Genomic DNA, 11,692 nt, shown 5'->3' with positions numbered 1-11,692 from the left:
TCCAGTACGACGTTACAAACAGCTTTGTATGTAAAACAGCTGGCATGCAATTGTTTTCTGTCTATTTTTGCTGTGTAGGCTTTTGAATAACTCTGTCTGCTATCTCTCATCAAATAGGCCTAACAATCATTTGAACGAGGTAGCAAAGTTTCCCTGATGAAATGAAATTTCCTGATGAAAACGCTGTCTTGAATTGTTTTGTTTTCTTTGTCTCCATGCCATATCTGATAAAATGTGGTTCACCTTGTCTTTTATCAGCATTCTTGCCAAAGTCACCAATGTCTCCACTCCTTCTATGAACATGTGATTGATTGCCTAATGATATGATAGGCCTAAACCTGATTTTTTTTAAATGTCTCACTGCTTGAATGAGCTTCCGGGAGGCTTGGTGACTTTGAGCTCAGAGGGCAAGCTGCACAGCTCGCCATCTGACCATTGTACTCACTGTCTGTATGCCTTGGCCTGGCCTGCCTGTGTGCCTGTCTCTGCAGTCTCTCTGTTCTTCTTCCGCCCTGTAGAAAGAGTACAGGAGGGATCTAGAGGAGGGGGTGAAGGGTAAAGGGCTAACTGCACTGGAGGAAACTCCGGAGCTTTTGAGAGCAAGGAATGCTACTCAAATCCTGTGTGAGGTATGACTGATTGCGAGGAGATGGAAGTGGCTTCACCGTCTCACCGAAGTGGCTTCCCACCATCCTGCTCTTAGTGCATCTTAAGCTGAGATCCCCTTAGCTAAACTCCACCATCATACTAACAGGGTGACTGCTGAGTTTGACACTTCCTCTTGTCCCTGCTTGATGACATCACTAATGTTCCATAGCTGTTCTTTTAACTGTATCTTTCTCTGAAGTCTATACATTCTAGCTTAAAGCATAACACTGACCATTTACGACCTGGACCCTATTTTCCCATCATTTTCCATCATATCGATCGATTCTGTCATTTGCTTCACTAGAGCTATCTCTAATACATGCTATAGGGCCAATGGACACTCCAAAAACCAACCCCAAAAGCACCCAAAGCATGTCTTTTTCAACATATTGGCGCTCACACTGTAATGAGATGTGTATATATTGGTTAGTTAATGTATGACCTAACAACTTTTACTATTTATTTTGCATTACATTACACAGCAGCACACATAGACAGGCAGGAGTGAGCAATCAATTCGTTGAAAAAGGCATGCTTTTGGTACTTTGAGGTTGATTTTTGGAGTGTCCATTGGCCCAGTAGGACTGTATTGGAGAGCCACAGACACATGCAAGCAAGATTTAAGCAGCTCTATAGTGAAGCAATTGACTTTATTTTGTTACAAATCGATCGGTATGACAGAAAAAGATGGAAAAATGAAGGTTCACATCAAAAATGTCCGGAGTTCTAGGCTGCGTTCACACAGCGTTTTTTCCCCAACCACCAGCGCGAATTTCCGTTACCGCAACAGCGATCTTAAAGGCAGTATGGATTATATGTATTGGGAATATCTGGTAAACCTTTGCTTGTTGCACAACACTGTTTTGCAGTGGTGGAAGAAGTACTCAGATCTTTTACTTAAGTAAAAATAGAAATACCACAGTATGAAAATACTCTGTTACAAGTAAAAGATTAGCATCAAAATGTACTTAAAGCAACAAAAGTAAAAGTACTCATTATGCAGAATGGCCCATTTCAGAATAATACAATATATATTATATTATTGAATTATAATTATTGATGCATTAATGTGTAAGCATCACTTTAATGTTGCATCTGGAAAAGGTGGGGCTGATTTCCACTACTTTATATACTGTTGGGTAGTTTACAGTAATCTATAATAATACATCACAATTTATTAGTTGATTATATTTTGTATTAATAATCTGAATCTGCAAAGTAACTAGTAACTTAAGTTATCAAATAAAGGTAGTGGAGTAAAAAGTACAATATTTCCCTCTGAAATGTAGTGGAGTAGAAGTATACAGTAGCATAAAATGGTAATACTCAAGTAAAGTACAAGTACCTCAAAATTGTACTTAAGTACAGTATTCGAGTAAATGTACTTAGTTACTTTCCACCTCTGCTGTTTTGTCTGCTAGAAGAGCTAACCAGCTGGTTAGTGAGCTAGCAGCTGCTCAGCTAACGCCAGGTGACGTTGCCGTGATCCGCTTTTTATTTCTCCTCACAAAAAGCGCTCCAGGCAGCACTTTTTCCACATCAACAAACGAACGCAGCCTGACACACCGTAGTTAATAACTAATGCTGTTTTGTCTTTCAGTTTTAAATGGAGCCTCACGCACAATCTGCTGCCCAATCACTATGTTTTTTTTATCCTTAATTCTTGCTAACCTTGTTTATTTACCATTCCCTTAGGAGTTTTGGTTTTGCAGCCCTGTAGAAATCCCCTTCCTTATAGTAATCCACCAGTCATTTCTGGTTTTATTAATACCATGCTTTTATGTAACATTTTACAACCCGTTAACACTTGCAGAGAGAGTACAAGAAGGCGTTGGAGCAGGAGATCAAGGGCAAGGGAATGTTGGCTTTGGCTACAGATACCCCAGACTTCATGAGGGCCAGGAACGCTACTGACATCCTGAGTCAGGTCTGTCTGCATATTGTGCTTTCTTATTGGTTGTTTGGGGCTGTCTGTCAGGAGAAGGGGGTTATATAAATTATCCATAGGACATGAGTGTGTAGAACGACACATGCAATCAGGAGCAGTTGGATTCTGAAAGATTCCCTTATATGCATCTTATTGAAATTACAGTAACTCCAGAATTTGTGCTGACTGACAGTTTTCTGTTTCTGTCTACAGGCTAAGTACAAGCACACTGCTGAGATGGACAGGGCCAGCTACACATCTGTCATCGACACCCCGGACATCATCCATGCCCAGCAGATGAGGAACATCGTCAGCCAGGTAGATTACTGAACTGAACCGCTCTCCACACTCTGAGTCTGGCCTGATACCGACATTTACTACATCCCCCTCCACTTGTCTCTATTTTGTACAATGTGAATCAGGACACATTTCAAATGCCAGAGGAGTAATAATATCTTTAGTTTAATTGAAATAACAGTTAATTGATATTTTTCTCTGTTTTATGTTTTTGTCCAACAGAAAAAGTACAGGGAGGAGGCTGAGAAGACCATGTCTCACTATGTGCCGGTCCTGGACACCCCAGAGATGCAGAGAGTCCGTGAGAACCAGAAGAACTTCAGCACTGTAAGTAGTAGATGGGAGTGACTGGTTGTGCTGGTTAGTACCACAGCAACATGTATTTAGCCATGACCTAGGCATTAGGGCCGCTGTAGGACCCAGTGCATCGTGGGTTCATAGGGTCAAAGGTTACGTCTCATGCCAGTGTCTGGTGGCTCTGTGTGTGTCTCCATGTCTGCTGTTCAAAGTATTATCTTCAATACTTTATACTTTTGTACTGTTCATGGAATGTCTTTTGTGTGGTGTCCTCTGAACTAATTGAAACCAGCAGTAAATGAAGTGTTTGATGTTAATTTTTGTACTCATAAGAGACAAAATTAAGGCAATATAGTACGTATTATTCAAGGATGTAAATTAAAATAGATTATTTTACAGTAATCCCAAGCAGAAACCAGGGTAAACCTTTTTTTGTTCTGTTGAGCAAGTATTTTCTCTTGTGACTTTTTTTGTTTTCTTCTCCTCTTTTTTTGACCTCTTGTTAAACATTTTAACTGCATTTGTGCTTTTCTCCCTGTAGCTTCAGTACCAGACAGACCTTAGAAACATAAAGGGCAAAGTGTCTGCTGTAAAGGACACTCCTGAAATGCTTCGTGTTAAAGAGAATACAAAGAATTTCAGCTTGGTATCTACTCCGTAATCAGTTACCTTTTTCTTTAACATTTTTCTTAACCTTTTTCTAATAACACATTTTTTGACTTTTTTTTTTTTCTTATTTGAATTTTTTCTATTTTTCTTTACTTTCTTTTCTCTCTTGAAATGAAAGTTAACAAGCCCTGACATGCAGCCCTTTTTTTCTTTTGACCAAACAGACATTTTCTTGATGTGGTAGATATTAACCTGGATAGATAGCATTTTAATTCACGCAACTAACTCTAGCCAATTTGTTCCTCTAAGATAACATTTTAACTTGTTGTTTAAAAGTGCAGCGCTTGTGTGCTGTTACATATTTTGTTCACTGTACCATGGTGTTGTGTATGTATGGTGCATAATGTACAGAAAAAATATGTTATTTTATGTTTGTTTTATATGTTAATTTATGTTTGTCTCAATGTGTTTTTATTGAGCTTTGCCTGATTTAGGTTACAAGGTGCAACAGAGCCACTAACTCTATGTCACCTCAAAAAAGCAAAATCAGGCACATCTCAAGCAGATGTGGATCCAGTATACCTAATTATCCAAGAGGTAAAATCAGGCTAACCATTGGTTGCTGCTTTCACTCCTCATCCATGTAAAGATTCAGTACAAAGAGGAGTTGGGAGGAGGAACAGCTGTGCCCGAAACCCCAGAGATGGAGAGAGTTAAACGCAACCAGCGCAACATTAGCACGGTACTCCATAGAGTCACCCTGCCTTCCTTCGTCTCCTGCACTCCTCCTCTCATCCTCAATCTGTCCTCCCTCCATATTCCTTACTTATCTAGTGTCCAACCATAAAACCGGACCTGACCTTGACATGTAATCCCTGTTCAAATCACAGCCACTCAATCCAGCATTTTAAAGGATTTCCCATGTTTTGTTTTAACTAATTTGAGGAATTTCTGTTCTCTCATGATAATTAATTTCATCTAAGCCCTAAAGTAATGTACTAAATGAATAATCCATTTTGATAACATAAAGTGGATGCATTTCATGGCATTACCTAATGCCATCACACTCAACTACCACTGAAAAACAATATAAGTCTTTATTGACAATTATTCCAATGTTTATGCTGTTGTTGTGTGTGACTGGATGGACATGTCTGTGTGCATAGCACATACCTGTGCTTTCTGTTTGTCCCTGTCTCACTCTGTACCTGTGTAACTTATGGAACGGGCAGATACAGTACAAGGACTCTCTGGGTCAAGGCACAGCCATACCAGATCTCCCCGAGGTGAAGCGGGTCCGAGAAACCCAGAAGAATATCAGCTCGGTAGTGAAACAGAACCACGAGTGACCCTACCACTCCCTGTCATCCTCCTATAGCCAGTCCCCCTCTACCCTCTGACCTGTCATATGTGCCCTAATTCATAATATATTCAAAAGTGTTTTCTTTCAGTACTTTTTTGTACTGATTGTCTCTCCTCCATCCTAACTAAAATCCATAAATCACTCCTTTCCACCAGCCTTGGTTGATGATTTGATTTTGAATTTGAATTTCCCTTTCTTTTTTTTTTTTTCAGCATTTCCTTCCCTCCCAAATGAAAACTAATCTGCATCTGAGTGGAATGTTTTACCACCTTCTTTGACTGTTTTGTGCTGTCTCATTCAAAGCTTCTGTACAAAGAGGGATTGGGACAAGGCACTTCAATATCAGAGACCCCAGAGATGGAGAGAGTTAGACGCAATCAGCACAACATTAGCATGGTACTCCACAGTGTGACCCTGTGTCCCCCCCTGTACCGTACATCTCGCATTCATTTGCCCCTGTCCACCCCCATCTACCCCACTCCCATCTTCCACAAACATTCTTTGAGGACACACACCCCTCCTAAGTCTTTAGAAGTCCAAATGGTCTCTATCATAGTAATTGTACCTATTAAACAACCCTTTATCTTCATCACATCAAACCCACCATGCAGCAGATATAACACTAATGGGTTCCATGGTCAAGTAAACCCCACTGCTCTTCTAATAGAACGAGTTATTCAAATAACACCATGACATCTAGATCGTAAATGTGTAGAACTGGTAATATGGCGCAATCCATGTTAATCCATGTTTGTCTATGTTGCCTCTACATTTCTCAGACCGGCTTTATTCTATGTTCCATGTCACTTGTGCCGTTCAGTGCAGTGCCGTGTGTGTGTGTGTGTGCGTGTTCTCTTTCTGTCTCCTCTCCACTGTCTCTGACTGATGCCAGCTCTGTATTTTCCCTCCATTTTCTCTGCACGGAACCCAAACCATCCATTGGGTAGATAAAGTACAAGGACTCTCTGGGTCAAGGCACAGCCATACCGGATCTCCCCGAGGTGAAGCGGGTCAGGCAAACCCAGAGGAACATCAGCTCGGTAGTGGAACAGAGCCGAACCGCGCGTGTTCCTAACCGTAGAGAGTGGCCGACGCCCCTCAAAAGCCCCTGATTTGCTGCCCCCATGCTCCCCATCATCTCCCGCTCATCTCATCCAGCCTCATCAAAGGCGCAGACTGCAGTTTCCCGAGCTCCAGCCCTGCCATCATCACCACTTTGACCCTAATCCATCCATGCATTCCTCTTTTTCTTCCTTCCCTTACGCTTTCAAATCATTTTTAAACTTCAAACCATCTACCCCTCAAGCCGAGTCAAACCCTCCTCTTTGGCCTGTGATGCTGCCCAAAGGCCCCCCCTCCCCCACCTTATATTTCTTAACCCACAGCCCAGCTTTCTTCCCATAAAGCTGCTGTGTGCCGCTCTGTTAATTCTCCCTTCACAGCGTTCAGCGACAAGCTATATCTCCTGCTGAAGTGTGAAAAGTGTGTGGGTTCATTGTTTGTTTCTTACAACAGAGATCCTGGCTGTTCTACAGGTTTTACCAGGATTAATCACTCTATAGGACCAATTTCTCAGACACTGATTAAACTTATTTCCAAGACTGAAAACCACCAAATATCTCTGGAATCAATTCCTAGTCTGAGACTAAGGGGTAATGATGTTTTCTGGGAAATTTCCTGTGAAGACTGCATTGCCGGCATTCTGTGTCTGAGAGTTTGAGGTCTATGAAAGCGGTCCTATAGGTGTGAGATCTGTGTACCGTTCCGTGTCTGATTGTCCCCTTGGGGTGCTGTGCTTCTGTCCTGTAGGTGTTGTATAAGGACAGTTCAGCCAAGGGAACCCCCGTGGTGTTTACTCCAGAGATGGAGCGAGTCAAAAGGAACCAAGAACACATTAGCTCGGTATTTTCAGAACCGCCCAAGAACGTGTTCTTCCCACCTCAAGAACATGTTCTACTTTAGAACAGTAGTGCCCCACGTTAACCCCTTCCTTACTCACTTGTCCTCTGGCTCTAGTTAATCATATTAACTCTTAAAATATTCCCCAGTGCGCTCTCTTTTAAATGTGTTAATACCAGCAGCTGTGATGTGTTTGTGTACATCATCACTGCTAACCTCTTGTGTTGTTGAGACTACTCCTCATCTTGTTCCCCTGCCCTCCTCCTACTGTGGATTGGAATACACATCTTGTTTCGTATAATATTTCACCCTCTTAATACAAATCTCCCTGCTAATTCATTCGTCTGAGATCCCAATAATGCCCCGGCTCCTTCTGTCAGCCCCCCTGTGTGTTGCTGTCACCATTCAGTCTCTCTGCCACATCCTTTGTGCTTTGTTGTTACTGTAATGTTGGCTGGAGAGTTGAAAGGTGCTTTTCATGAAAGATGCTGACCATGTGTCCCTGCCCTCCTGTCCCGTCTGTGCACCAGGTGCTGTACTCCGACAGCTTCCGTAAGCAGGTGCAGGGCAAGGCCGCCTTCGTTCTGGACACACCTGAGATGAGACGCGTCAGGGAGACCCAGCGCATCATCTCTGGAGTGAGCTTCTGCTTTTTTACTGTGGTTATACACCTTGAGTTCTGTTTCTACTTTAGCTAGTTTAGTCTATTCAACACTAAGTACAATACAATAAGTACAATGCATCCTAAAATGCTCAATGAATCCACTTTAAATGAAAATGCCACCCATTTTAAGAATTCAGTTATTTCTGTGCCCCAGGACAGTTCAGTCAGTGTTTGTGAACTTCTACTTCTCTTTCATAAAGCTAAAAATCTGAGAGAAAACCCTTGAATCTGTGATGTCACTGGGATGTAAAATAAGGGGCTGCTCCCCAGACAGTGAATGGGGCAGTGAGGTTGTGGAGCCATAAGATGCTAAGTTGAGTTGTCACACCGAAATGAGTTTATATTCTAGCATTGCTAACAGGTATGAACCACAATTAAACCTCATTTGGGTGCAAGAAGTCACACAAAAAACTTAGGGATCAAAAAAGCCAGTGCCACATTCATTATCTATGGGGTAGTGCCAGATTTGTCCAGTTTCTAGCTTTAGGAGAGAGTGTTGCATGTTCACAAGTATTCACTAAACTGTCTTAGAAGCACAGGAATAACATGTGAATTCTTAAACTGGGTGACATTCCCCTTTAAAGTCACAGATCTATCTCTATTTCCAGAGTGGTCTTTGAATGTAAAAACTGTGGTTATACTCCCATGTGCCGTGTTCACCAGGTGAGATACCACCAGGACTTTGAGAAGAGCAAAGGCAGCTTCACCCCCACCACCTCCGACCCCATCATAGAGCGCGTGAAGAAGAACACCCAGGAGTTCAGCGACATCACCTACCGCGGCATCCAGAGACGCGTGGTGGAGATGGAGAGGAGACGCGCTATCGAGCACGATCAGGAGACCATCACCGGTACAGTCACACACACACACACATACTGTATATCCATCCATGTATATTCAAACAATCTAATGTAAAATGACATGACATTCCTTGTCAAGAAACCACATAACTTGAAATGAATCCTATACTTGCTAGCAAAATGATTTAACAAGCAATTTGAGTTGTAGAGAAATGGAAAATGTTCCAATCTTCCAACGCGACTGCACTGAGTTACCACAGGCATTTCAGACGTGTACTTCTAAAGTGACCTAATGAAAATACTACAGTATGTTAGAGAAATCAGCAAATGTATAAAAAAACACACACATAATACATATACACTGACTCGGACTCTGTAATATTTTGATGGTGGTAGTAATTATTTGACTGCTCCTGTCGCTCACTCCATGCCCTCAGATCTGCGTGTGTGGCGCACCAACCCCGGCTCTGTGTTTGACTACGACCCTGCTGAGGACAACATCCAGTCCAGGAGTCTGCACATGATGTCAGGTGAGTTCAACTACCACACCCTGAGGAACTCAGAAGGATTACCTCATAGGCTTAATGAAATGTCCATTAGTTTAGTTTGGTTCAGTTGACTTATGTTCAGCTGCACAGTGATAAAACAGAAGTGAAGTGATAAAAACACAGATGAGATACACCAATAAAAACACAGAAAGAAGAGAGAAACTTACAGTTTTGTGGCCGAATACACCTTATTAATGAGAGAGGTCAGAGGAGAACGGGCAGACTGGTTCAAGCTAACAGAAAGGCCACAAATTCTCCAATAACAGCTTTTTACAACAGTTTTAGCCTTTATGATAAATGGGCTATAGCAACAGATGACCAACCAGTACTAGATGGGTGTACCAAATAAAGTGGCCGGTGAGCGTATATCGCAAATGTTACAACATCTAATAGTATTACTGTTTTTCAAATGAATCCTGATGGAAACACTGATGTCTAAACTTTGGCCTTGTTCTGTCAGTCCAAGCCCAGCGTCGCAGTAAGGAGCATTCCCGCTCCACCAGCGCCATGAGCGGTCTGGCTGATGAGAAGTCTGAGGTGTCCCAGGACGTCGACCACCACTTGTCCCTCTACAGCAATGGCTTCGGAGCCACATCTGTTGGTAAGGCTTCAACATCATCGTCTACACATTGTGATAAGGGTATCAGTGAACCCTGAACATAGAAGCAGTGAATTAACTGTTGTTGGTATGTCAGCATATCACACAGTCTGTGCCTTAACTGTGGTTTTGTGTATTTTTTCCCATCTGCAGGCTACCAGCATGCTAAGACTGTGGAGCTGCAGCAGAGGTCATCATCAGTGGCCACCCAGCAGACCACCGTCTCCTCCATCCCATCACACCCCTCTACCACTGGAGTTAGTACCACACGCACAGACATTACACACACTACAGACTAAAGACTCACAGCCACTGCACAAAGCTTAAACTCACATTTAAAAAGGAGTCTTTTGCTAACATACAAATGGACTGAAGAGTTTTCCAACAAAGCAAACATGGCAGTGGTCATTGTCATGGAAACCAGGCCTGAGTTGTGAAAGTATCTTTTTGTGTCTTTAGTGTCTGATGCCATGTGGTTGTGTGTGAGCTCAATTAGTTCTTTTATGGCCTAGCCACAGAAAATGAAGAAGCCAGATGCAGACAGAAGATTTGCGCTAGCATCCTAAGTATTACAGTTTTGCAAGTCTCCTCTCTGGCTATTTAACATGGCAGGCTTGTCAGATTCCTTCAAGGAAGATTACTGTGCACTGTTTCAGAAAATAAAGACCACACCACGATTTTTTCCACATTTTGGAATCAGCCATGCTCTGGTTAAATATTCTCCTTCACCCAGACTTAGGATTTGTACAAGCATCAGTTCAGAACTCGGCTTAACCTCTACCCGTTACACACCTGTCATACACACATGTACCTCTGACTGACTTAACTCACTCCCGTTTCTCCCCCCAGAAAACTGTGCGTGCCATGTATGACTACGGCGCAGCCGACAGTGATGAGGTGTCCTTTAAGGATGGTGATGTCATCGTGAACGTGCAGTCCATCGACGAGGGATGGATGTACGGTACCGTGCAGCGCACCGGCAAGACCGGCATGCTGCCAGCCAACTACGTTGAGGCAATTTAAAGACAAAGCCCGCCCATCCTCCCTCAACCTCCCTCAGGAGTGGGCGAGACGCATCCACAGGGCAAGCTGATTGGTCTTCCCCCTGTGGTCGGATCTGTGGCTTACTGCAATGTGTAGTTTTTAGATTCTTGTAGCTCTGTAATTGTGTTTTCATTGTATTGTGAGTCTACTTAGTGGGTCTGCTATCCTTCGTATGGCTGTTTCCTCTGTTGCCTGTGGATGTGACGTAAGCACCTGAAAGACATATGAGATACATATAAATACTTCTGAATATACATACCATACCTATTATGAATGATAGGCTATTGTAGAGTGTTGAAGCTGCTCCAAGGCCCTACCTAGGAAGAATAATATCACTTAGTTACCAGCCCATTATTTTGTAAATTGCAAATCCACCTTATTTAATATATATATGAAACATATTTTTGTCAAAGTTGTATCAAGAGAGAGAAGTTCCTCAGAAAAAGATGGGCTCATGCAGTTCAAACTATGTCTGTAATGGAAATGTGAAACGTATGAAGTGAAAAGGTTGTCACCTAAGACAAGAGCATAGAAATTATAAAAAAAAAAAAAGAAACCCCGAAGGAGGTATCTATCCACCATCTATCTCCTCCATGATCAAACCAGTCCTAAAGAGTTGTATGAGACAAGCCCCGGTCTTCCCTCCTTTACTGAAGGCTGGCCACTAGTAGAATGTGTGTTTTGTTTCTTCCAATTACCTAGGTTTTGGGGTAAGGGAAGTCATATACCTTTAATCAGTAGCTAATAAAGCACACCAAGCTCCTGCAATACTCTGCCTCCTCTTCATTCTACCATTTTGACTCTGAATAGCCACAGTAGCATTTACAGACTAATAATCAGGACAGGTTCCCCAAGATTTCATTTTGGCATTTTATTCAGTTTAATTTCAAATTAAGGGTGTAAGTGCAAAATGCGGCATATTATCTATACATGTACAAAAATGTGAAGTTCACGACTCAATACCTGAAAAGACTCAATGTTTACAATTTCATTGGAAA

At 42.2% G+C, this 11,692-nt stretch overlaps 1 protein-coding gene across 1 annotated transcript in view; it reads left to right on the top strand.

Annotated features, from left to right (window-relative positions):
- Positions 1–11,454, top strand: part of neb (nebulin) — a 61,918-nt gene extending 50,464 nt beyond the window's left edge. The window contains exons 123-138 of the mRNA XM_071538831.1: positions 519–629; positions 2,462–2,575; positions 2,789–2,893; positions 3,095–3,199; positions 3,711–3,815; positions 4,428–4,520; positions 5,011–5,103; positions 5,445–5,537; positions 6,089–6,181; positions 6,951–7,043; positions 7,571–7,678; positions 8,368–8,554; positions 8,942–9,034; positions 9,513–9,653; positions 9,804–9,907; positions 10,500–11,454. Coding sequence (XP_071394932.1) covers positions 519–629; positions 2,462–2,575; positions 2,789–2,893; positions 3,095–3,199; positions 3,711–3,815; positions 4,428–4,520; positions 5,011–5,103; positions 5,445–5,537; positions 6,089–6,181; positions 6,951–7,043; positions 7,571–7,678; positions 8,368–8,554; positions 8,942–9,034; positions 9,513–9,653; positions 9,804–9,907; positions 10,500–10,673 — 1,812 coding nt within the window. The 3' untranslated portion in view covers positions 10,674–11,454. The remainder of the gene's footprint in view (positions 1–518; positions 630–2,461; positions 2,576–2,788; positions 2,894–3,094; positions 3,200–3,710; positions 3,816–4,427; positions 4,521–5,010; positions 5,104–5,444; positions 5,538–6,088; positions 6,182–6,950; positions 7,044–7,570; positions 7,679–8,367; positions 8,555–8,941; positions 9,035–9,512; positions 9,654–9,803; positions 9,908–10,499) is intronic.
- The last annotated feature ends 238 nt before the right edge of the window (positions 11,455–11,692 follow it).

Source organism: Centroberyx affinis, unplaced genomic scaffold (assembly GCF_046629955.1).
Source record: "Centroberyx affinis isolate AG114_WGS23_722 - 3 ecotype Tasmania unplaced genomic scaffold, CSIRO-AGI_Caff_v1 ptg003356l_1, whole genome shotgun sequence".
In the NCBI taxonomy this organism is placed as follows: domain Eukaryota; kingdom Metazoa; phylum Chordata; class Actinopteri; order Beryciformes; family Berycidae; genus Centroberyx; species Centroberyx affinis.
Note: the sequence above shows the minus strand (reverse complement) of the source record. Positions and strands in the feature narration are given on the sequence as shown.